This window comes from Maniola hyperantus, chromosome 1, assembly GCF_902806685.2.
Source record: "Maniola hyperantus chromosome 1, iAphHyp1.2, whole genome shotgun sequence".
Classification (NCBI taxonomy): domain Eukaryota; kingdom Metazoa; phylum Arthropoda; class Insecta; order Lepidoptera; family Nymphalidae; genus Maniola; species Maniola hyperantus.
The window spans coordinates 14,928,719-14,955,657 of NC_048536.1; the positions used below are offsets into that span (position 1 = coordinate 14,928,719).

Consider the following 26,939-nt stretch of genomic DNA (forward strand, 5'->3'; position numbering starts at 1 on the left):
ATACGTACCAAATTCAGACAAATAGGCGCTTGAAATCAATATTACTCTAATATCAAGATCATCATCGTCTCAACATTACTATGACTCGCTACTGAGGATGGATTTCCTATCAGATTGAGAAGGCTTAAATTTAGGCCATAATCCACCACGCTAGAAGTATCGCGAGAAGTTTTCGAATAAGGTTGAATAGACAAACCAATAAACCAACAAGCAAACACACTTTCGCATTTATATTAAGGGTACTGATGGTCCATGTAACCAAAGAAATAGAACCTACTTCTAATTCTCATTTGCGTCCACTCCCGCGGTGCACTGTGGATATTCCCGCAAGTTATTGGCGAATATCAGTGTAAAGGAATAATTTAATGGACATAATATCCAGCGGTGGGAATGTTTAGTTCGGTATAATTTCAACGCCACGACAGCCGCTGTCGTGAACAGTTAATTTGTAATGAGTTATGAATACTTATCTCATTCAGAAACTTGTATAAGTCCCGCTAATTGCTATTGCGCTGGAACCATGTCTCATTAACATCGAAATGACGTTATTTCACGTCAGCCGAAATAAAAATATACCTACCTACCATCAGCTCGAAACTTCAGTCTATAGTGCTGACGTCACTAAAATGCACGGCCACGCGCATTAGCCATTTACGGGACTTATACCTACTTAGTATGTTCTGTTTTAGACTTTTAGTCTATCATAAGCAAAATAAAATAAAATAAAAATCTTTTTTATTCAAATAAAATTTTACAAGTACTTTCGAATAGTCGGATGCATCTACCGCTGGTTCGGAATGCCTTTCCTACCGAGCAGAACCAGCAAGAAACTCGGCGGTTGCTTTTTTCAAATATTTGATATAGGTACAAGATTATTCCATGTATAAAATAGTATTTGCAGTCTTGTGCGTTGCTGGAACGAGCTGCAGGTCAAAGGTTTCCAAAGGGAATTTCTAGAAAGGATAACGTGTTCAAACTTTTATGAATCAGCGATTCCTAAAACCACACATGATACATGTTTTTTTCATAAATTGATTTATTAGCACCAGTGACAATCAACTCCCTTCGGTGGTGTTCCCATTACAACATGGGGTTATTCAAGGGGCGGACCAACCAATGCACTGGCGGTTCCTCTGGTACAGTACGCTACAGAAAATAATGTACATCAACCTTTAGAAAGAGATAGCAGTTTTGTAGAGTTGTGTCTCTGTCGTTGAGACCGACAAAACGACACATCCGTCAAACGCCAAAGCCGAAATCTGATTCTAAGGGTCGATGTACCTACATTATTTTCTGCCGCGTATTGTACTGCAAATGTTCATGAGACCTGCTCGCTTTATTTAGTAAAAAAAAAAGATATTAATTTTATTACTTGGTAATCACGTACTTAACAATTAATAATAATTAAATTAATTATTGAATTAGTAATATACCTGTAATAAAAAAGTATCTCCCCGGCGGGGAATCGAACCCCGGTCTCCCGCGTGACAGGCGGGGATACTTACCACTATACTACCGAGGATAGTGATCGAAGTTGTGAATTTTGCAAGCATTATCAGTGTTGTAGTAATATAATAGTATAAAAATTATAATCTGCTCAACTGACCTTTAGATATTTATGATATATTTTTATAATACGCAAACACATACACAGAATATAATATAACATACATATTCTGTGTATGTATTTGCATATATTCATATTATATACTTAATACCGTATCTATATTTAACAACTATAATGTCTACAGGTTACTGAAAATTTCAGTAGGTACCTACCTATAGTACGCGACAGATCGAGATGGCAATCGGGATATGAAGCGGGGGAACACCTTCAAGTCACCCGCGCTATCCCGCACCGGATGAGCGCGGAGGTTGTTTTGGTTCCCACCCCGATTGTATATTTATATACATTATATATTACATTAAAAAATACATATATAAAAATTTTAACTTTCAAGTCATTATAAAACTGTCTACGTCCGAATTTATAAATGCACACTTTTTGATCTCCCAATTAAAACTTCCCACAAGTAACCACAGCATAACATACAGCCATAAATATATCTTAAACACATCCTTATAACTTACTAAGTAATTGCAGAAAGCATTAATAAGTGCGTAACGGCAAGGTGTAGGAGAGGTAGATAGCGATCGCGCGTGGCATTGCGTGCAATTAAATTTAATTAATGCACATATCTACGTAAATCCGACAGCACCTAAAAGTCTTTCGTTTACAGTTCAGCGCATCGAGTAGATGTTTTCGCATCAAAACTGCTCACTTGCGTTAGTGACTATGATAAATAATTAGGTACGTAATTAAACGAGCGGACATAGGAACGGACATACATACATATAGGTCAAACTCATAACCCTTCTTTGGGCTTCGCCACAGTCGGGTAAAAATGATATAAGATCACTTTACCGGGACAGGTCAACTAACGTAAAAGTAAACTTTTAATTTAAAAGTTTTGTACAACCACAACTGAAGTCTGCTACAACATTATGCTCATAAAAGGCGGTCACTGAAAATCAGCGTTGGGGCGTCTGGTACCTCAGATATTTGCCGTAGAGGTTTGTGTCTGAGGGGCCCGACGTCTCAACACAAGCTAAGTGGCCTACCTGTTCGAGGTGTTGCACTGCTGTACAGGACGATATTGCCTACACCATGTATATGATACCTCGAATCATCTTTAAGTATTCTATTCTATTCTCATATAGGATAGAACGTGACGTGACCTTGTTTACTTTACCTTCTTTATTAGATAAGAATTACAAGATCTCTCTTTTAAGCGGAAACATGATGTCCACTAGTAAAATATTTCCTGAAATCTATCTTACTAACTACTAAGTCATGAATACCAAAAAAAGTTCTACGTAGGTACGCATATATATCAAAGGATTTCCTTTGAGCAAGTCGTTTCCTGCAAAAGCTATTAAATAATCACGCCATCTTGGCTAAAGTTGGTTACAAGTTTATTTCTTTATTCGCCATACCTTCACGCATCCTCTAACCAGTACTTGGACTAAAGGAAAAAGGTGGATGCTATGTGAAACAGTAATAGACAAGCTGTATGTGTGGTAGATTGCGGTAAAATGATAGCTAAAGTGGAACAATCGCAATCACCTTTAATAGCTGATATTCTCTCGCTTTTGATTAAAATACTCTCAATTCAGCTAATGACAACAGTTGAGTTTGTAGCGGTCAACTAGCTAAAGTTATAATAATACAAGTCGGTACTTAAAAAGTAGCTAGAAATGTCTATAAACTGAATTCAATTGCTCTACCGCTAAATAATATCCCCAAACATAACTAACTATATCCGTACATAAAAACTATTCGCTAAAATTAGAAAAAAATACAATTTTCTACATTTGAAAATGAGCACAACTCTTAGGTTACTCATTAGGTTTTTAATTTCATTACATAATATACAAGCGATACTAACGACTCGTCTTGTAAAGAGTTTTCTTTTCTCAAAAACTTGTACTAGAGCCTCTCATCGGTTTCATTGATCCGATGTGCAATATTTACACAATTATCTTCACTTTCACATGAGTTTATCCACACCAGGCATCCTCTATCTTTCCCTTTAGTCTATGAACACACCACAGTCCGAAGTTGTACATGCAAATTATATGGTACGAAGAAATTAAAATGCTTGCATCTCATTATGTAGTTTGATACTAAATACGTAGTTAATTAGAATACTAGACAGCAATTACTTACATGATCTGATACGCTCAGTAGATTGAAAAATGTGGAAAAGTTGCGTTTTTTCTGATCCTTTCCAATCCTTTTCCTTTGAAGCATTTCCACTGTTTTTGTTTGAAAATTAAAATTAATTTATCGATTTAATTTAATTTCGTTTTATAGATGATTAAAATTTCAACACAATATAAAAAAAACTATAATAAAATTATAAGCCACGATTTTGTCTCAAACAGGTTTTAGAATAGAATATTTAACTTTATTCAAGTAAACTTTTCCAAGTGCTTTTGAATCGTCAACTAGTTTAATTTACCACTGGTTCGGATAACCGTTCCTACCGAGAAAAACCAACCACAAGAAACTCGGCGGTTGCTCATTTAGGTTGACTTTACTGACAATTATATGATGGTTGAAAAATGGAACAACATTCCTAGTACCTTAGTCATTCAGAAGTGGCATGGTTTGTCATACAAATATTACTTATACTATTAATAATGTTTAATCGACAACTATTTACTTAGAATAGATTATAACCACTATTAAAAAAAATTAAAAAATAAAATAAGTATCCAAAAAAATTAGGAAATATGAAATATTCCACGAAAGAGAAATCTTGTGCGACATTCTGGATACTCATCCCGAATAAAAAACTTTTAACAAAAGTATTAAAGGTAGACGAAATAACGCAATTAAAATTGGACACGTTTCCTCTCACGGATACTTAATTATTAACGAACCTGTTCCAGCTATTAAATTATTAAGGTTTCCCTATGACAAAACCAATTAATATCCTATCTGAATTCTGATTTATATGTATCTGATCGTAATAGATATTTAGATATCCGTTCCCACAAGATCAGCACTCCGCAACTTAACCATACAAGGTTCTTTAGATTTTGCAAGACACAGACAGTCATGCTGCGATTTATTTCCTTCGAAGACTCACGAACGAAATCTACACAGGTGTTTGTCGTTGATATGCAAAACCCAAGATTCCTATGCAGTATCACAAAAAAATAATACTCGTAGCAATACCCACGTTTGCTGTGCTAGAGTAAATTCTAAAATCCTAGTAAATTCAATGCAGTTTTCACCATTATTTAAAATATTTCAGGCAGAAGGTTTTGTTCATAATATTTTATTTTAAACAATAGGTTACGCCCTAATTCTTTGGTATAGGTATGCCTGGAGAAAATTAGCTGAATAAATGAATTAGCTTATTCAAAATTCAAATTAATTTATTTCATGAAGGAAAATTAGTGGAGTCGCTTATATTATGCTACGTCTCCCAGTCTCTACCACCACTCACCAGTTTGGAAAGTAGATTTTACCGACAAAGCCGGCAAGAAACTTTTTCTAACAGGACACTAAAATATACAAGTAATTAAAAAATTGCAAAAATATTTATGTTTATAAATAATCGTTTGGAATTTTACCCTCGTAGCTTTAGTTTTAAGTACATAATTAATTATCACCACTATACTTACAAATTAACAATTTTGACTCTCAGTAAGCGTAACATGTTACCTATTCGGAATAATTTGATTTTGACTTTGACTTTGTACAGGGACATAGTCATTTTAGGGACCGTGTACCTATCTTTGGGTTTTTCTATGTGTCAATGGTCTGTACACAAAACAGGCGCGTTTTCGTTTAGAAAACAACGGGTTGGTAATACAAATCTGTTTTCAAACGCGAACCTAAACACATTAAACTACGCTTGGGAATTGGTAATGGTGGGAAAAGAATATGTAGGTATGCGCGGTTTTATATTATGCAATCAGATATCGCTATCGTATACTGATAAATAATAATTTTATCGGTATGCGATGTCCGATACTCAAAATGTGACCTATGAGCATAAGAAGTTACCGAAATTTACGTGGTAAAATATAGCTGATGCTAGCGACTTCGTTCGCGTGGATTTGGGTTTTTTTTTAATCCCGTGGGAACTCTTTAATTTTCGGGCACTCCAGTCGATCCGACTGTGATTGAAGGACAAAATACATTTTGGCATTTGTAATATGTTTATGGATGATAGTGACGAATAATGGGTATGGATATTGGATAATGATTTGAACTTTAGGTAGGTACCTAATCTTTTCACTTATCACCGAATCTTCGTATTCAGTCAGGTTCCGTACAATAAACTGTAAATAAACTGCAAGTCATGACATTTTTCAAAGAAAAACTCAGATGCTAAAATTTGAACTCATATTCTTTGCTGAGGATCCACCACCACACGTTAAAACCACTGCGCCATCGTTGCTAATAAATACTAGGTAATAGGTATCACTATATTAATTTTAGTTAAGTAATCACAGTCCTTGGTAGTATAGTGGTAAGTATCCCCGCCTGTCACGCGGGAGACCGGGGTTCGATTCCCCGCCGGGGAGGTTTTTTTGTGAGTGTTAGCAAATATTGAAATGTTTTCCTACTAATTTATTATGTCATTTTTGAATTTTTTCTCGGCAAGATTTAATCGAAAAACAATTTTTTTTCTTATCATGCTAATTCACACAATAATAATATGTATATCGTTTCAAATAACTCGATATTAGCTTTAAGATACATAATTATTGTTAGTAAAATATTGCATATTATTATATTTTTTGAATTGTTATAAGACACAATAAGAAAAGATAGTACTTAGAATAAAGAAAAGAAAAGACAGAAGAAACAACAAAAGAAGAACAAGCACATTAAGGCCAGAAGAATAGAAAAGAGAAGAACTCGCACCATGCACAGGCAATGGCACTGGAAGAATTCACGGGTTTCTTTTTCATTCCCGTGGTCTCTTAGTGGCATCACTGGTGCTGGGCGATACTACAGTGTCGAGAAAAGAAAGAAAAATTCATACCTTGTAACTTTTACGGCTAAGAAAAAATCTTTTGAGTAATGAAGCAAGAACAAGTTTTATATTTTTATTATTATAACCTAGTTATAAGTTTACTTTCTGTACTTTCCTATATAGATAAAAACTAGAAGTAAGATGCCCGCGACTTCGCGTGAATATTGGTTTTTTAAAATCCCCAAGTTTGTTAATTTAAACCAAATTTCAGCCCGATCCGTCAAGTAGTTTAAGCTGTGCGTTGATAGATCTGTTAGTCAGTCAGTCACCTTTTCCTTATTTAGATTTATCTTTTTAAAAGATATCTCTACTTACATCTATTGTTTACTTTCACAACGTTTAAGAAGCTATCTAATAAAATGTGGAGACGTTTATGTTAATTTAACGTTTATATTTCAATTACCTATGTCGGTCGAACGCCCATAAAATATTCAAAAGTAGTATTAATTTTGTCGTTTTAATGCAGTAGTTATTGTACTTTACTACGTTTGTATAGTTTATTTTATCTGCAGTTTTAAGATAACGTATCTGACTATTGTGAGATTCTGTGCTTTTATTGCTTCTATTTAAAAGTAGTTCACGTTATTCTTTATGATAATTGTAGCGTAGTCGACTACTAAGTATTACCGTTAAGTAGTTTTATTGTTGTGAAAGCAGGTAGGCAGTTTTTATTATTTAGTTATTCACAGTTTTTACTGCAAACTATTGTACAATTAATGTTTTTTATCATCTGACTTTCGAGTCAATTTCAATGTTTTACGATATTATTTACGCTATAAAAACTTCTAATAAATATCTCTTTCTAAAGGTGCATTATTTTCTGGGTGTTATATCATGATCAACCCATTGCTGACTTACTACTTACTGAGCAGGGTCTCTTCTCAGACTGAGAAGATTTTGACAATAGTCTATTATGCTGGCTCAGTGCTGATTGGCAGATTCACACACCTTTGAGAACATTATGGCTTACATTTTGATTAGAATTTAGAACATTAGGAATCTACCTTAGACATATTTTCAATATTATTATTTTTTAAGAAAAGAATATTAGCCATGTTAAATGACTAATAATCCCCTTTCCTCTCCAATTGCGTCAGGCTTGTGCTAGGAGTAGCCCGAGTAGGTACGACAATAGTGCAACGGGCGGGGTTTGAACCGTCGACCTTTCGGCTTTCAGTCCACTCCTATACCGGTTGAGCTATTGAGGCTCTAAAAATAAATCATTTGATTTTGACTTTGAGTATGGATAGTAGGTAATACCTATCCTAATAATAAGCATCTATATCTACTATATAGATGCTTGTGGTTTTGAGAATACATACTTCAATTATATGCCTGCAACCGCATGGCCCACTTGCAACTAGAAAGCTGGCTACGGCTACGAAGCGTGATGGTTTTTTACTCCGCGATCATTTATTATACTTTTTGCTAAACAGAAAAACCAACGGCGTTTATTTTATTTCACTCAACTACTAGTTAAGTGTTGGGTAGTCGACGATTTATTAGTCATTAATTATTTTAAACTATGTAGTAACTCTTTGAAACTGATTGATTGTACTCGTATTCTTTTTGCGGATAATCCGCAAAAAATGTTTTATATTCAATGCGGTTAAGTCTTTTAGCAATTTCTTGTCTGGCTTAGCGCTTTAATTTTATATTAAGCCAAGTCTTATATAAAACCGCCACGGATTCCCTGGAGTAATAATTCTTCTTGTGATTTGATTTGTGACAATATTACTGTATTTCCTATTAGCATAGGTACCTCACTAATCAGAATCACTACCTATATCACTAGTCCATATTATAAACGCGAAAGTGTGTTTGTAGTTTATTGGTTTGTCCTTTAATCACGTCGCAACGGATCTACGAGATTTTTGCATGGGTATAGTTTATGACCTGGAGAGTGACATTGGCTACTTTTCATCCCGGAAAATCAAAGAGTTCCTACGGGATTTTGTAAACATTAATCCACGCGGACGAAGTCGCGGGCATCAACTAATAAATTATGCAGATTGTGACGATCTTGTCTTACACCAAAATCTCTTTAGGAAAATTCTGATATTTAGACATGGTCTTAATATAGAAACTTTTTGTCTGGTCAAGTATATTCTTCTATTGGACGTTGTCCTTCCATCTTCGCACTATTTTGATGCTAATATCATGAAGGACATACGTCGTTGCGTCGATCCACCTTTAGTCTCAGATCTGACACGATTTCACTCACCATAAAAACTACTTACCGTATTTTTCATTGCATCGTCAGCCTTTTTTCGATCTAAAATCATCAGTCATGTTTTACAAAAACAAGCTTATGTATACAGCTTCTCTACTTTTATTTCTATCAAAGTTTACTCAAAAAAGCTCTCTCTTTTAGGCGTTTTTTACAATCGTGATAAACAGTTTTTTGTAATCGTCCCAATCTTGTAATCGATGTAAACGCTATTCAGCGGCGACGCGGAGCCGTTAGAAAGTCACTTAACAGTAGCTTTGTGTAAAGTGGATCGGTTATAAAGATGTTTAAGGCGAATGATCACAGCTAATATTGGTAGACCAGAATCTCACGAAAGGTACGGAAATGAAATTCCAAAGTTAGCAACACTGTACGCTGTGAATATCCTATGTACACAGTACTCTGTGGTGATATTGTGGCGAATCCATACTAATATTATAAATGCGGAAGTGTGTCTGTCTGTCTGTCTGTCCGTCTGTCCTAGCTGATGCCCGAGACTTCGTTCGCGTGGATTTAGGTTTCTAAAAATCTCGTGGAAACTCATTGATTTTACAGTAGCCTATGTCACACTCTCCAGGGCTTTAACTACACCCATGCAAAAAACCACGTCAATCTGTTGCTCCGTTGCGATGAAGGGCAAACCAACAAACAAACACACTTTCGCATTTATAATATGGGTAGTGATAAACTTATTATTATGACTGAACAAAGATTTAAAATATTCGTAAGTAAGCTGCTGGGACGATTCGCCTTAACAGAGATGTTTAGCGATGCGTCAAAATAATGTCAAGTCAATTTCTATAACTATATTATACTAGATGATGCCCGCGACTTCGTCCGCGTGGATTTAGGTTTTTTAAATCCCATAGGAACTCTTTAATTTTCCGGGATAAAAAGTAGCCTATGTGCATCAAAATCGGTTGAACGGTTGGGCCGTGAAAAGCTAGCAGACAGACAGACAGACAGACCGACAGACAGACAGACAGACACACTTTCGCATTTATAATATTAGTATGGATTGTTATAGATCGCGCTCTACTCTTGCGATGAGTTAGAAATATGTCTCTACTTTTATACTTTTTGTTAGTAACTATAAAATCACACTTTTAGATAACAATGTGATATTTACATAAAATCATTCGCAGATGTTGAAAGGCATCAGCTTATCCGAAAAATTTGGTAAATTCGTATGTTTGGTTGTTTTTAGGGTTCCGTACCTCAAAAGGAAAAACGGAACCCTTATAGGATCACTTTGTTGTCTGTCTGTCTGTCAAGAAACCTACAGGGTACTTCCCGTTGACCTAGAATCATGAAATTTGGCAGGTAGGTAGATCTTATAGCTGACATTTGGGGAAAAATCTGAAAACCGTGAATTTGGGGTTAGATCACACAAAAAAATTTAAATTGTGGTCATGAACTAATAATTAGTATTTTCAACTTTCGAAGTGAGTGACTATATCAAGTGGGGTATCATAGGAAAGGTCTTCACCTATACATTCTAAAACAGATGTTTATTTATTTTTATGCATGATAGTTTTTGAATTATCGTCCAAAATGTCGAAAAAATACGACTGTAGTACGGAACCCTCATTGCGCGAGCCTGACTCGCACTTGGCCGGTTTTACTTTTAATTTATAGATACAAAAAATATTTCTTTGTATACCCGTTGGCTTCCTAAATCCTATTAAATAAAGTGAGGTTACAATATTATCAGCTTTTTACAATTTTATAGAACTTTTGTGTTAATAATTAATTTTCCCAGTTTATTTTACAATTTTACGGCACTTGATTTACCTTCCTGTCAAAACTAGATGTCTCATCAGTTTCTCCAGTATTTTTATTTTGGACGATATCGGTTGATTCCTGTCCTATGGGATTTTTTAGTAAAATTGATTTTTATCACAACTTAGATTAATGCATTATAATTTATTTTATAATATTACCAGCCTATGCTCGCGACTTCGTCCGCGTGGACTACGCAAATTTTAAACGCCTGTTTCCCCCGTTAGGGGTTAAATTTTCAAAAATCCTTTCTTAGCGGATGCCTACGTCATAGTAGCTATCTGCATGCCAAATTTCAGCCCGATTTGTTCGGTAGTTTGAGCTGTGCGTTTAAATAGATCAGACAGTCAGTCAGTCACCTTTTCATTTTATATGTATTTATATGAAGATGTAGGTATGTCGGGTTTTAATTTACCTACCGATTTGAATAAATCTTACAAAAAAAATATTGTTTTTTTTTGTAAGATTTATTTTTGACATTATCGCTACGATCTAGATTCTTCCATATGAAAACACAAGTTGTACCGATGATGTGTAAAACCGTAATTACATTATAGCCGTAACCCCAGTTCAGCTAACTATACTCTCCACACACAATCGTTAAAGGCATTTTCTCCATCGGCCTATCGTTGCATGGAATATATCAACGCACGTGCTGACGATTAGGTGGTGTCGATAAGAACCTGCTTATTATCTGCAGTGGAGTAATAGACCTAGTCGCAGACAGTTACGAGCACCTGTCCATCGTCAGGTATCAGATTATCTGATTACAAGCTATTAACTACTGGTTTGATTAGTCATAAGGAACTTCGCAATTCTTGTTGGTAATTGTTGTGGGTTGGTTCTACTACATTTTGTTGGTACTTATACTGATTATGCCTGCGGCTTCGCCCGCGTGGATTGAGGTTTTTTCTAAATTCCGTGGGAACTCTTTGATTTTTCAGGTTAAAAAGTAGCCTCTTACTCCGGAGTGCAAGATATATCTATTTGTTAAAACCAATGGATGGGATGGGCAGTGAAAAGGTAACAGACACATAGGCAGACTTTCGCATTTATAATATTAGTATGGAAGTATGCATGTAGAGTGAACTGTTCTACTATTTACTTCTTGAGACTTTTCAGCCCCAGTTTCACCTACATTATATTATTTTATCGACAGAATCCTTTCTTCTTTAAGAGAGAAGGAATGTGTAGATGCAAAGATTACTTTCCTAAAGGTTACTCACACTTGGCCGGGTTTTTTTTGTGGTATCATATCAGTAATCATCAGTAGATACTATCACCTGTCTTCGTTTTTGCTGGCGTTCTGGTTACGCCCTGTATTTCTACCAACGCGGGCTAGGGCTAAAATTGGCCAAAGAGTACCAAAATTGGTAAGTCCATAAAGATTGAAGACCATCATTTGGTCACTACTTCCTCCCTACCAAACGTGTCCTTCCCGAGGCACCTTCGCAGCCATGAGATCTCTGGGGAACTAGCTTATAAGGCACACAATGAAGTCCTCAGTATAGGCTTACTGTTTTATAATTTCTTTACTGGCGATAACATCTAAATATATAAACGGAAATGGTAACTGATTAACTGACTGATCTATCAACGCACAGGTCAAACGACTGGACGGATTGTGCTGAAATTTTGCACGCAAACAGCTATTATGACGTAGGCTCTCTAAGGCATCCGCTAAGAAAGGATTTTTAAAAATTCAACCTCTAACGGGGAAAACAGGGGTTTGAAGTCTACGCGGACGAAATCGCGAGCATAAGCTGATGATAGCCTAGTGGTTAGGACGTCCGCCTTCTAATCGGAGGACGAGGGTTCAATCCCGGGCACGCACCTCTAACTTTTCGGATTTATGTGCGTTTTAATTAACTAAATATCACTTGCTTTAACGGTGAAGGAAACCATCGTGAGGAAACCTGCATGCCTGAGAGTTCTCCATAATGTTCTCAAAGGTGTGTGAAGTCTACCAATCCGCACATGACCAGCGTGGTAGACTATGGCCAAAACCCTCACTCTGAGACCCGGTGCTCTGTAGTGAGCCGGTGATAGGTTGATTATGATGATGATGATGAGCGAAATTTTTTAAAGCACCTAATTAATGAAATATTATTGTGAAGCAAAAGGGAAGAAATTTCTTGGACAATAATAATAATATTAAAATAAACTAACTAAAATTGCAAGCCTTATCTTAGTGGAAGTCAGAATTTATAGAGATCTAGTCCGCGCAAGGGCTAGATGCATACTAATGAGGTGATAAGGGTCTGGAATCTGGATACGGCTGTACCGTGGAGTTGTTATACGCTGGTTGCCATGTATAAAGGGCTGGGCAGACACAAAACGCAAGTCGCAACAGTAACGACGCGCAACGTTGTTTTCTAACGCGACTTTGCAAGAACTGTGTGAAGGCGTTCACCATGTAAAGCGCGCGTATCTACTTACAAAATATGACATTTGAACACTACAAAGTCGTTCACCAACAGTCGGTCGTCGTATTTCCATCGAAACTACCACCGTAGTTTGACAGCTATAATTAAAATGACCATCGCAATCCTGTTCTGGTTGGCCGAAATATCACACTATTGGCTGAAATGATTTTTTAAGAAAGAATATATTAAATTCAGCCAGTCACAACAATTCAGATTGTAACAATGATTGATGCAGCTTTTTCCCAATCGACCACTTGGTTCCAAACTCATTCTGAGATTTATAAAGCGTATGTTGACTTTGCTCAGACTTAAAACGCTTAAGACAGAGTTAAAATCAGACATTTACGTCAGCCATATAACTGTCACATTTTAACTCTCGTAAAGTCTGCTCTATAGGTCTCAGCCATATTAGACGCTTTTCAGTGCGAGTGCTCTATACAGCGTATCACGAATCTATACGAGTTCAGTTCAGGAGCGAAATTCCTTGTCGCTGCCGTCCCGCTTTGTATATGTCCAGGCCTTTATATAGTTGCTAATAAACTCTAACTTACTATAGTAACATAATATTATTACTGTTTTGTGATAGTAATCATGAGTTATTTTGTATCGTATAGTAGATAGACTGTACAGCAATAGTAGTAGGAGCAGTCCCAAAATTGTATTAAAAGCGCCTAGTGATTGTGGCAATCTTGCTCTATTCTTTATAACACTGCTATGCTAAAACTGTCAGGCCAGATACTTTTGCAAGGATTTTATAAATAACTAGCTGAACCGCCCCGGCTTCGCTCGGGTGGAGTTTAGAAAATTGAGGGGGAGGTTGAATTAAATTTTTCTATTCCTTGAAGTACGAGGAGTAACCATCCTCGTACTTCAAGGAATAGTATAAAAAAGAATTAGCGAAATCGGTTCAGCTGTTCTCGAGATTTGCGATGAGCAACACATTTGGTGATTCATTTTTATATAATAGAAGACAAGAGTCAATAACCCAACTCCTGGAACTCAAGTTACCTTACCTACATTTTTTTAAAGTTCATAATAAACAAGTTAGCCCTTGACTGATTCAAATCACTTCATACGCTGTGACTATTCGGCCTTCTAGTTATAGGCCCAAATCTGATATCCCAGTGCCTTTGTATGCGTGCACTTATACTTATATTTTTGAAGAATAAATAAATTAATATTATTATTTAGCACAAAGGCAGACGGTTGGTGGTACGACATTCTTAAATCACTAATTTAATTTCTTAATTGGTCACTAAAATGAGTTTATAAAATGTTTTATAGGCGTTTTATAGTTGGAGTTTTTGAGTGTTTACGAAGTAATTTATGACATAGCTTTATTTACCTTAATTATTTAGGTTGAGGAATGGAGTCTGCCCTTTTTCCATGGTACCTACCTGTATATTATATATCCAATAGTAGAATATATAACGGCTATCAAATATACCATAATAATATAAAACTATAGCAAGCACTAGGTTACAAAAAAAATACAAATTCAAATACTTATTCGGTTTTATTACATACTAGCTTATGCCCGCGACTTCGTCCGCGTGGAGTACACAAATTTCAAACCCCTATTTCACCCCATTAGGGGTTGAATTTTCAAAAATCCTTTCTTAGCGGATGCCTACGTCATAATAGCTATCTGCATGCCAAATTTCAGCCCGATCCGTCCAGTAGTTTGAGCTGTGCGTTGATAGATCAGTCAGTCAGTCAGTCAGTCAGTCAGTCAGTCAGTCAGTCAGTCAGTCAGTCACCGTTTCCTTTTATATATTTAAGATTATTTTCATTTTTGAAATGGAAAATCAAATACCTGTTGTAGAAGCGAGCGTTATTTTGCGGAAATCCATGTTACCAAAAGGTTAATTTGCTATAATCCGCTGAAATAGATCAAATCTGTATACAGTGTTACATGCAGCATACGATATGCACCGTTGCGAATTGCTTGCTTGGCGGCTGGCCTTTCCTGCATGTTTAGCAGTGGGAGGGCGGGCGGTGCATATCGCATGCTGCATGTGGCACCATACAGATTTGATCTGTTTCAGCGAATTATGTAAAAATTCACTTAAACATCTTCATCTTGATTATGACTTCTTATAGTTATTGGTTAACTGCTATTATTAAAATTAAGTGGGTAAATGAAATTCATTTTTACAAAATACGGATTTGGTGTTCTCCACGATCCAGTTGTAGAAATATGGAACATCAGTATAGATGATCACGCTTTTTGATTTGTTCCTGATCTTATACGATACGAGACCAATCTGAATGTGATTTTTGAAGACAAGAGCACTGCCTGAATCACCACTGAAAATAATTTAAAAACTCAATTTTTTTAAAGGAAATGTTCATTTCAATAGGTACCAAAACTAGACGATTTCTTTCTAGAGCTTCGTACCCGAACGGTGTCAATGGGACCCTCTTACTAAATCTCCACTGTCCGTCCGTCTGTTTACCCGTCCGTCTGTTTTTCCTTCTGTCTTGTCTATCTATCAGCTATACCTAATCGGGCTGGCATGAACGTTATAGGTAGAAAGTTAAAATTTTCACTGAATGTGAATTCCTACTGCCGCTATAGCAAAAAAAAACATAATCTTGTACAATGGTACGGAACCCTTCGTGTGCAAGTCCGACTTGCACTTGAGCGGTTTTTTTATTGTATGTTTTAGATACGCCATGCGTGATGCGAAGGTGCACATTTTTAGATAATTAGATAATATTCTTATTCTTTTTAGTTATCCCAACTTAATTAAATTTCTCGGAAAGAGCATATAATATTTATTACCTAATGTATTTTCAAAAAGTAATGAACATTATCACAAAAAGGCGACGGAAAAACAGCCAACATAAAAATGAGAACGAACTTATGGCTAGGTGCGGAATACTTAAATATTCTGTCGACCCTAATATTTATAATTTGAGCGTTCGAGCCTACTATTTTCGCCGGTGCTCTATTTACTGACTTATATACCTACGCATTATTAATAATTTTTAACAGCAATATTATCATTTAATATTAGCAGTAGATAGCAATTTTTTGAGGGTTTGATTGAATTCTTTTTCGAAACATAAAATTACGTACACGGCAGGATACGACTTGGCATGCAACTTGCCTCCACAGAAGGTTCCATTGTTGATATTCTCATTCAAAATATTTTTACATTTTTCTCGAGACATGAAAGGTACTGATACTACATGCAAGTAATCACTGTCAGTACATGTCATGTAGTCTGGAAAGTCCTGAAAAAAATATTTTCTTTTCCTGAAATTACTTTTTTAAATAAACTCAACCTCTACCAATAACCAAAGGTTGCTTGGTGGAGATTGCTCTGTACCCGTTGTACAAGATTTTACGTCTCACCAAACGAAACCAAATTCGAGAGTCGAAATACTTCCGCGTTACAGTAAAATGGACCTAAACAGCCTTGAATTAAAGTCAAATATTCAATGCCACTGATTTTAATTTCGCAATGTTTCCGCTTGGAGCGCTGGCTGTAGAAGTTAGTAGACAAACTTGAGCTTTAAAACAAGGCTATTAAGATCCAGTTTACTGTAACGCGGAAGTATTTCGACTCTCGAATTTGGTTTGGTTTGGTGAGACGTAAAATCTTGTACTACGGGTACTGAGCAATAAGGCCGCCTTTGCATACAATTGTTTCTAGTTTTAGTTTCTTTGTTTTTGTCTTGTTTATTTCAGGTTTTGTGTGCAATAAATGTTTTCCTATCTATCTATCTCCATAATATTTACTACCCTGATGACGTAGCGGTATCTAGCCTGCAGCGATAATAGTCTAGAAATTAAAACGTTGGCCTCCTGTTCGGGGATTTCGGACCTATGTGCGTTTTCAGCAATTCTATATTTTTTGCTTCAACTGATAATTTGATGAAATTGGTAGGTACAACTGCATTAGTTGCCTTCAAACAAAGACTTCTATTAGACTGGCAACGGGGTGCCATGTTTTGTCATACATGGCATACTGCAGCATACCTACGGCGTGGCGTTTACGCACAAACAGAGGATGGTATGTTATAGTAATGTAATCTATGTAGCCCGTGACGCTACGCGCATGCGTATTGCATACATAAGTGTAACGAATTTGTCTTCATCTTTTAAAATACAAATATATATACTTATCTGGAGTTGTATGATAACTTTGCCTTTAAATAAAAAATACCTTCACCGCGCCCCATCCCGCCATTTTAGCCATTCCTTCAGTGGGCTTCTTCTTTGCGATTACTATTCTTTTTGCCTTCAATCCAAATACTATGGGGTATTTTAAACCCACCAATGCTATATCGTTAACAATTAAAAACGAATCATATTGAGGGTGAACTCGAACAGATGTAGCTAAAATTGTACGCCCTCTTCCTATATGGGAGCTTCCCATGGTGGCAGTTATCCTTGCAGACCTTGAAGTTTGCTCGAAACAGTGCGCAGCGGTGAGAACTACCCTCTGGTTCACGATAGAACCTCCGCAAGTCGAGGCTTGAGTGGAATCGTTAGATGATACAAAGAGGTACACAGAATGTGGATGTCTTTGAATTTTCGCGAGTTGGCCGTTGACAACCCGACCTTCCATATCATTGTTATCTGTGATAACTTGCGAAAAATTTAATGCGACAATTAAGAAAATAATATACATCATTCTATAAATATTTACTGAATATTGGATAAGATGCTGTCGCCGAGTGCCATTTTAATTCAGAGATTTTGGCTACAGCACGTTAAAATTTATAGAAGTTAATTACTCGATTGCTGATTAAATTCATTTTAATTTCTTTCTTTAGGTAGTACAGAAAATGATTTAAGCATTGCTCAAAACTTAAACAACTTTTCAGTATCATTACTTTCATTTTTATTTAGGTAATGCAACTTCACAAAATATAAAGCTGATTTTTCACTATGGAATATAAATTATTAGGTATTATAGTGTGGTCAAAATAGATATTCAAGGTTACAATAATTCGTATAGGGCTAAAAATAGGTAAGAACGAATACTACTGATACTAATCTAATCTAAATATATAAACACCGGCCAAGTGCGAGTCAGGCTCGCGCATTGAGGGTTCCGTACTACAGTCGTATTTTTTCGACATTTTGCACGATAATTCAAAAACGATGATGCATAAAAATAAATAAAAATCTGTTTTAGAATGCACAAGTGAAGACCTTTCATATGATACCCCACTTGATATAGTTACCTACTTACTTCGAAAATTGAAAATACTAATTATTAGTTCATGACCACAATTTTTTTTTTTGTTTGATCTAACCCTAAATTCACGGTTTTTAGATTTTTCCCCAAATGTCAGCTATAAGATCTACCTACCTGCCAAATTTCATGATTCTAGGTCAACGGGAAGTACCCTGTAGGTTTCTTGACAGACAGACAGACAGACAACAAAGTGATCCTATAAGGGTTCCGTTTTTCCTTTTGAGGTACGGAACCCTAAAAAGGAAAAGGTGACTGACTGACTGACTGACTGTCTGACTGATCTATCAACGCACAGCTCAAACTACCGGACGGATCGGGCTGAAATTTGGCAAGCAGATAGCTATTATGATGTAGGCATCCGCTAAGAAAAGATTTTTGAAAATTCAACTTCCTAAGGGGTTGAATAGGGGTTTGAAATTTGTATAGTCCACACGGACGAAGTCGCGAGTATAAGCTAGTAAGTAATAATAATTGAATTGTGAAAAGTCCCCATCGCCGCTTTTATTTCCCCGGTATGAATACAAGCCTAACTAGATTCTCCAGGGTCTTTAACTATATCCATGTAAAACATCACATCGATTTGGTTCGATCCACTGTGAACGTGATTGGATGGCAAACCAATAAACAAACAAACATACTTTTGCATTTATAGGCTAATCATAATCCCTATTTTATAAACTGCATGAAAATTTACAAAAATAATTCATTTCTAAAATTGTATATTAGGTAGGTACCTACATACTACCTACCACAATATTTGTACGCCGCAACGCCTAATGTGTTGAACTTTATAATAATTAGTAGGTACCATCTTTTGTAACACCCATTATGCAAATAAAGAATTTCTATTTACTATTAATAATAATAATCTTTTATTCGGGACCATAGCGCACAGTTTACAGTTACAAAACACAAAAATTAATAATTCAGAAAAAAAAATCTTGTCTGGCATAAGCCCGAATGCGTGTCTGTGGCGCAAAACTGTCCCAAAAATATAAATATTTCTATTATTGTTATTTGTTATCGTGGATGGTAAATGAAAGAATTATGTTTTCTTCTTCAGCATGTTTTATTTAGTACTTACAATTTATAATTTACTTTAAAAATAGAATATAATCCAACTATACCTATGCATTTTTGCATTGCAGTCGCTTAGCATTATGTTTAATCCAATTGTAATAGTAAGAGACATTGGAAAAAGCTACAATACTTCGGAAACTCGGCTTCTTGTACGAGACTAAGCCGATTTGGATGTAATCGTTTACTATCAGAGCACTGCCAGAGTCCCCACTGAAATCAATAAACACTTCTAAAGTCAAAGTCAAAGTCAAATAATGTAATCAAAACAGGTCATATTGTACACTTTTTGATAGAAATATATATAAAAAGAAAAGCTGACGGACTGACTGAATGATCTATCAAGGCACAGCTCAAACTACTGGACGGATCGGGTTGAAAAAAAATTTTTACAAAAAAAATAAAAACCGACTTCGTTACATAAACACTAAAAATTGAAAAATAATTTAATTTATTACCGAATATATTATGTATACAAGAGTTATTATAGTTCCATAATAATACTTTTTGGTACCGGTGCCAATTAGCTTTAGCTGCGCGAATCGTCTAGACTTCATATTTTTATGGGACTCCACAATGGCACCTCATTGGCACCGACCCCAAAAAATATTATTATGGAACTATATTAACTCTTGTATACATAATATATTCGGTAATAAATTAAATTATTTTTCAATTTTTAGTGTTTATGTAACGAAGTCGGTTTTTATTTTTTTTGTAAAAATTTTTTATTTCACAATTTTTAGTGGCCCCATGGAATTATGCTATGACTGGTTAAAAATCTACTGTTTACTAAGCTATTACACTGATCGCGAGCAATTTACTCTTATCCGTTGAGGAGTTCCAGTATCTATCTTCGAAGATGTTCATCAGATCTTCACCAAATTGAAATGGGACCAACTTTGAAGTATACCCTTTCAAACAAAAAAAGAATTTTCAAAATCGGTCCAGGCGTTTTTGAGTAATCGGGGAACATACATAAAAAAAAAAAAAAAAAAAAAAAAAAAGATTCCGACGAATTGAGAACCTCCTCCTTTTTTTGAAGTCGGTTAAAAATACTCTCAGGTCGCCCTTTGTTTTTGATTTTGTTAACAACAAAGTTGTAATAATAAATTAATTTAAAATAAAATTTTATAGGACAAGCAAAAAATTAATAAGAGCTGTTTGTAATTGTTTTTTTCGAATTTAGTTTTGACCGAATTCACAAACCGTGGACTGAATTTTAGCACAGTTTGAGGCCGATTTGCTCGGAAATGAGTTCAAGTTTGTTTTTAGCGATCGAAATGACAAACTTTGGACTCAATTCCAGTGCAGTTTTAGGCCGTTTTGCTTATCATTTACAACCATGCGGATTAAAAAAAACTATGACAATGTGATTGTTCTGTTCCTGCACGTTTTGTCACCCCTTTAACCCACCCAACTCACTTCCAGTTCACTTGGGTGAGTTCCCAAACAGTTTGGAAAATGGTTTGGAAACTCACCCAACCAAACTTCTGTGTGAGAGGATACGTAGTATTTAATAAAGTAATCTATATATATAAAAGGAAAAGGTGACTGACTGACTGACTGACTGAATGACTGACTGACTGACTGACTGATCTATCAACGCACAGCTCAAACTACTGGACGGATCGGGCTGAAATTTGGCATGCAGATAGCTATTATGACGTAGGCATCCGCTAAGAAAGGATTTTGGAAAATTCAACTCCTAAGGGGGTGAAATAGGGTTTTGAAGTTTTGTAGTCCACGCGGACGAAGTCGCGAGCATAAGCTAGTCTAAATATATAAAAGGAAAAGGTGACTGACTGACTGACTGATCTATCAACGCACAGCTCAAACTACTGGACAGATCGGGCTGAAATTTGGCATGCAGATAGCTATTATGACGTAGGCATCCGCTAAGAAAGGATTTTTGAAAATTCAACCCCTAAGGGTGTAAAATAGGGGTTTGAAATTTGTGTAGTCCACGTGGACGAAGTCGCGAGCATAAGTTAGTCTATACTAATATTATAAATGCGAAAGTGTATCTGTCTGTCTGTCTGCTAGCTTTTCACGGCTCAACCGTTCAACCGATTTTGACGAAATTTAGTACAGAGATAGCTTGCATCCCGGGGAAGGACATAGGCTATATCCCGGAAAATTAAAGAGTTCCCACAGGATTTTTAAAACCTATATCCACTCCGGAGTCGCGGGCATCATCTAGTAGTTTGATAATAAACTAGGTACATACGCTGATGCATAAGCTTTTCCATCAAGTGTGCCAGCACATAAGCAGCCCCTTGGCAATCTGCGTATAAATTTCTGACATTCTTTGTATGTCCACACGTTTAATTCAGCATGATGTAATAACTGTGTTCCCGTCTGTGGATCTTCCTGCACAAATTTGCTATGGATTAATTAGGTACTCTCAGAGAGTTTGGTGAAGAGATGAAGCTGTGATAGCCTAGTGGTTAGGACGTCCGCCTTCCAATCGGAGGTCAGGGGTTCGATCCCGGGCACGCACCTCTAACTTTTCGGAGTTATATGCGTTTTTAAGTAATTAAAATATCACTTGCTTTAACGGTGAAGGAAACCTGCATGTCTGAGAGTTCTCCATAATGTTCTCAAAGGTGTGTGAAGTCTGCCAATCCGCACTTGGCCAGCGTGGTAGACTATGGCCAAAACCCTTCTCACTCTGAGAGGAGACTTGTGCTCTGTAGTGAGCCTGTGATGGGTAGATCATGATGATGAAGAAATGAACATGATTGGTTTACTTAGTCAAAGAAAATATAATATTGCTCTGGAAGTGCGAAAATTTCAGCTGGCTTTTCATGACGCTGTAAAAACGAATACACTAATAAGTACCCACTAAGTTCTCCTGACAGAATAAAATCTCAACTCTCAACAGAAAGTAGCCAACTACGTAGGCGACATAATGCACTAACTAGTGTACCTATATGCGCAATCACAAGTATCTACACTCTATACTCTTTCGCTACCATAGTCTCATGGAACAGCAATCTGACACGACCGGAGAGACATCAGGCAAACTATTACAATAATTACAAAAGTAGAGAAGTCAACTTACGGAAACTAAACCCCATCCAGCAACAGCAGCTCTATTTCTTTTCGGTGGATATCTTGCAAGGGCAACCCTTTGTACCAGACTACCGAATCTGATGGGGGTTTTCAATAAGACAAGGCCTATATCATTACTAACAGTATGTACATTGTAGTGTTCGTGCGTCGTCACGGCAGCGATTCTGTATTTATCTCCTAAAGTTCTGTCACTATGGCCTGCATAGACGTGGGATTCTTGATACGGGCTATCGATGCAATGTGCTGCGGTCAGCAGAATCCTCTGGTTCAGAATGGATGAACCACAGACAAAACCGCCGGTATGTTTGATCATTAGTATAAACGCAGAATGTGGGTACTGGCTGATGTTGGCGGGGCCACCTCCTACCACTTTTGGTATGATTTGTGATTTCATTATGTTAAAATTATAAATTAGTGACACTGATAAAACAAAAACTTTAGTAAACATAATTAACCGATACGTGAATACAATCTACTAATTAATTGTGACTGGTTACGAGTACCATAGACGCTCCGTATTAGGTAGCTACATAATTTTTATCTTATTTACGAATTTTGCGTTAAATTGATTTTCACTAGCTAATTAGCAGTTAAAATTTTATTAAGTAGCTACCTACGTCACTAAGAAATAATGCATAAAAAAGGTAAGAATCAATAATGAAAGTTTAAGAAAGTTCTCAGAATGAGAAGGGTTTAGGCGTTTAGGTGGTGGACTATCCACCACGCTGGACGAATGTGGATCGGCAGACTTCACCCGCTTTTGAAAAATTATTGAAAACTCTCAGACAGTTATTTCCTTCACCGTTCAAGCAAGTTAGGTATATGTAACTAGCTTATGCTCGCGATTTCAGCCGCGTGGACTACACAAATATCAAACCCCTATTTCACCCCATTAGGGGTTGAATTTTAAAAATCCTTTCTTAGCGGATGCCTACGTCATAATTGCTATCTGCATGCCAAATTTCAGCCCGATGCGTCCAGTACTTTGAGCTGTGTGTTGAAAAATCAGTCAGTCAGTCACCTTTTCCTTTTACATATAATATAATATTTAGATTACGATTTAGATTGCTCCTACACTTCGTGATTTTGTTAATGCAAAATGGACGTACATATTTCAGAACATGGCACTTTTGTTTATAAAATTACTAACGAAATCTAAGGATTTTTTGAAATATGGAGTCAGAACTGAAAATATGGCAGTTTTGTTCAAAAATCATGTTTTTCAGTGCCTGAAAATGCGAAATCAATGGGTGTCTCTTTTGAATATAAAATTATGACCTGTTAGTCTCATTTTTGAAATAAAACGATTTTACTTTTTTTTATTTGTGTCTTTTTTGTATTGATGCAGCGATATTTGTTCGAAGATTTCCATCATCCATCCATCATCTCTTATGCTATAATTTCTGGAACTTCAGTTGGAATCCTTATCTTCAGTTATTAAAAGTGACTGTTTCTTTCCGACGCGGACCACCACGGACCACCCAGGGCACAGTGCAACCGTAAAACCTACTAATAACAGTCATTTCACAAATGTAAGACACTTCAAAGACATAAAACTGTGTTTGGTTAATGGTATTTAATAAAGGAAATGATATTATAATTATGTAGGTAGGTACTTATTTTTCAAAAATAAATTATCAGAAATAGGGTCTTGGACTGTAGTAATAAAATGATGTGATTTTTTGTATAGTGGCTAGAATTCATTAACAAAAAGAATAATGTAAAAAAAACATGAATTTTATTTATTATCCACAATTAATTATTATTAACGTCAGCGCTGTACGGACAGCGATTAATGACGTCACAATGCGTAAACGACAAATATTTTATGGTTAAATATTTTATAATATTAAATCGAAACCAGGTGGGACTCTAAATAGTTCAACTTCCTCCCTATAATAATAAGTATATGCAAATTAATTAATTTACGCTTCTCATCCAAAGTTACCGACGGCTTTATTATAGTATTGACTACTTTATCAACTACAATGAATAGTTTTGCTAGTTCTAACGATCCAGTCGTAATAATAGGTGGTGTTGGTGTAACCAATCAGCCCATAGTGCGGATGCTTGAAGGACACAATCCCAATTTGGATGTAGTCGTAAATGACGAGAGCACTACCGGAATCACCCCTGAAACAACATTTTATAAAACACCTACACACATTGCAATGCGACTCACGCGCCACATTTTAAATTGATTTTTATTTTATTTTACTAGCTGATGCCCACGACTTCGTCCGCGTGGAATTAGGTTTTAAAAATCCCGTGGGAACTCTTTGATTTTCCGGGATAAACAATAGCATATGCCACTCTCCAGGTCTTTAAATATATCCATGCAAAAAATCACGTCGATCCGTTGCTCCGTTGCGACGTGATTGAAGGACAAACCAACAAACCAACACACTTTCGCATTTATAATAAGGGTACTGTTTACAAGTTAGCCCTTGATTGCGATCTCACTTGGTAGGTAGTATCTAAGTGTTGACGCAGTCTAATATGGAAGCAGAAGCCTTCGTGTCCATACCACACCCAAAATAAAAATAAAACACCCAAAATAAAAAAAGTACAATACCTTGTAAGGTATTGTACTTTTTTTTTAATTTGCATGGCGGCCATTTTGAACTTTCTCTTATTTATAGTTATAGCGGCGGCCATTTTGAAATTTCTTTTATTTATAGTTACTTATTCGTTACACACTCGGTGAAAATTTCACTTCGACCCCTGTTACGGTTTATGAGATGCAGCCCGCTGACAAACAGACGAACGGATGGACAGCGGAGGCTTAGTAATAGGGTCTACCTAACCAAAAGCAGCCAAGTTTTAAAAGTTTCACTAAATATTACTGGTCTGGATATTCCTTTTCATGTGCACTACCAGTACAAATGATTCCCGGCGATGAAAGTCCAAGAGTACGGCATAAACCACCAGACGCAAATGTCTGTCTCACGTGTTTCAAACTTGTCGCAGTTTCTCCTTTCGACTGTAAACCAGAAATTTCTTAAGTAAATATGTATTATCATTTAGCTAACTGAAGTGGCATGGATAGACCATGCCCATCGCAGGCTGAAACAGACACATTCTAGAATAATGACCGCATACCAGCAAGCATGTAGTAGGCGGGAAGTAGTTAGCTACACACTCAGGAAGGCCTATGTCCAGCTGTGGACGCAAACTGGCTCTAATAGAGTGGATCACATGAAATGGTAATGGTAATGTTGTGAAAATTCAATCAAGAATTTTAGAATAACCAAAAATGGCAAAGATTGTCGATTGTAAAGGATAAACATCTGACATTTGACTAGGGTCAAATCAAGCTACAAATTATAATTATTATTACTGATAAGCTAGACCTAATTGCAATGTTGTTAGTTAAGAATTTAGTAATTTATTCCGTGTTACACTTACGTTTATAATTCCCCAACCAGCGACATATCCGTGTTTGGGCGTACGGACATATCTACCTAAAATCGCGATCCGTTGCACGGTATTACCTAGTTCTATAGAATGTTCCGTGTAAACCATTCCTATATCGTTCGCCAATGATTCGTCATCGTATCGACTGTGTGTAACGAATTTCGATGCCATAGTTGAAGCCATGTGTTCCGATATTTGGTGTCCATATTTTATGAGAATCGAGTAGTCATACACTCTTTTGCAAGGATGTAAACAGTGGCCTGCTGTTAAAACTATACGTTCTGTGAGGACTGATCCACCGCAGAGAAATGGATCTTTACAATCCACAATCATCAACACTGAGTGCGGGTATTTCTTGATGTCCGTGTAGTCACCACCAACGATGAAAGGCTCCATTTCTGAGGACGCTAAAGTACTAGCTGTTAACAACATAAATTGAAAGAACAGATCCAACATACTATTAAATATGACAGAAATTTCAAACCCAACAAAATTTACTTGGTGCGTGTCTACAAATAATCATTTTTAGAGCTAACGCAGAGGATAGGTTTCTGTCAGAAACCGATTTGTATCCGTTAACGACTGACAAGCTGTAAATAACGGTGCTGACCGATTAAACTTCAACCATCTGCTTCAACTCAACACACACTGTCTTTTGCTTTAGAGTGTGTTCATTACATATCCTTCCTCTATCAAAAGTCAGTTCGAATCGCTGAGAGTTGGTTTTGTTTTACTCAAATTTTTGTAGAATCATTATATTTGGGACCTTTGCATTAACTTTTTTAAATTTTGCGTTAAGTTTGGTTTCTATTTTAACTTTAATCAGACTGGATAGTTTCGAATTGCGGTTGTCTGTGAAACCTCTTATGACACAAAATCTTATCCACGACTTTAATATAGGTAGATTGTTACGCCAAGTTTATGCAGTCCGTCAAATAGGATAGTTAGTTTTGTTTTACGAAAAGGTATTTGGTGTAATTCTACTCTGATTTTTGTGGAGCCATTATTTTTGTTACCTCTGCGTTAAAATACAAGGTAAAATACATATATATCCTGCAGTCCTGGCTTCTATTTAGACCAACTTTAATCGAACCGAATATTTTCGGTCGTCTGTGATATCTCTTATGCGGTTAAATCGCAAAAAAAT

At 36.2% G+C, this 26,939-nt stretch overlaps 2 protein-coding genes and 2 non-coding genes across 4 annotated transcripts; 1 reads left to right on the forward strand and 3 right to left on the reverse strand.

The window, feature by feature from the left end:
• Positions 1-1,450: 1,450 nt before the first annotated feature.
• On the reverse strand, positions 1,451-1,522 carry TRNAD-GUC (transfer RNA aspartic acid (anticodon GUC)). Its single transcript has one exon. It is a non-coding gene; the product is annotated as a tRNA-Asp (tRNA).
• Positions 1,523-6,036: 4,514 nt separating this feature from the next.
• Positions 6,037-6,108, forward strand: TRNAD-GUC (transfer RNA aspartic acid (anticodon GUC)). The gene has a single exon. It is a non-coding gene; the product is annotated as a tRNA-Asp (tRNA).
• A 9,017-nt stretch (positions 6,109-15,125) lies between these two features.
• On the reverse strand, positions 15,126-17,654 carry LOC117982796 (trypsin-like). The gene is made up of 3 exons (XM_034969223.2): positions 17,180-17,654; positions 16,087-16,244; positions 15,126-15,311 (listed from the first exon to the last, which is right to left on the reverse strand). The coding sequence occupies exons 1-3, from the start codon at positions 17,648-17,650 to the stop codon at positions 15,131-15,133; spliced, it is 810 nt and encodes a 269-aa protein (XP_034825114.1). The 5' UTR covers positions 17,651-17,654; the 3' UTR covers positions 15,126-15,130.
• A 1,693-nt stretch (positions 17,655-19,347) lies between these two features.
• LOC117982807 (uncharacterized) lies at positions 19,348-26,299 on the reverse strand. Its single transcript, XM_034969232.2, has 6 exons — positions 25,784-26,299; positions 25,222-25,358; positions 24,357-24,508; positions 22,365-22,795; positions 21,528-21,670; positions 19,348-19,510 (listed from the first exon to the last, which is right to left on the reverse strand). Exons 1-6 carry the CDS (start codon positions 26,246-26,248, stop codon positions 19,348-19,350), a joined length of 1,491 nt encoding a protein of 496 aa, XP_034825123.2. The 5' UTR covers positions 26,249-26,299.
• Between the last annotated feature and the right edge of the window lie 640 nt (positions 26,300-26,939).

Excerpts from the sequence above, each read along its gene's own strand:
- LOC117982796 (XM_034969223.2), bottom strand. The coding sequence starts at position 17,650 with ATGATGTATATTATTTTCTTAATTGTCGCATTAAATTTTTCGCAAGTT. Across the intron at positions 16,245-17,179 it reads CGGGATGGGGCGCGGTGAAG|GACTTTCCAGACTACATGAC; the intron begins GTATTTTTTATT and ends TATTTTTTTCAG. Across the intron at positions 15,312-16,086 it reads GCCAAGTCGTATCCTGCCGT|TGGTGATTCAGGCAGTGCTC; the intron begins GTACGTAATTTT and ends AATTATTTTCAG.
- LOC117982807 (XM_034969232.2), bottom strand. The coding sequence starts at position 26,248 with ATGTTGGATCTGTTCTTTCAATTTATGTTGTTAACAGCTAGTACTTTA. Across the intron at positions 25,359-25,783 it reads CTGGTTGGGGAATTATAAAC|TCGAAAGGAGAAACTGCGAC; the intron begins GTAAGTGTAACA and ends TCTGGTTTACAG. Across the intron at positions 24,509-25,221 it reads GAAAAGGAATATCCAGACCA|GGGTGATTCCGGTAGTGCTC; the intron begins GTAATATTTAGT and ends ATGTTGTTTCAG.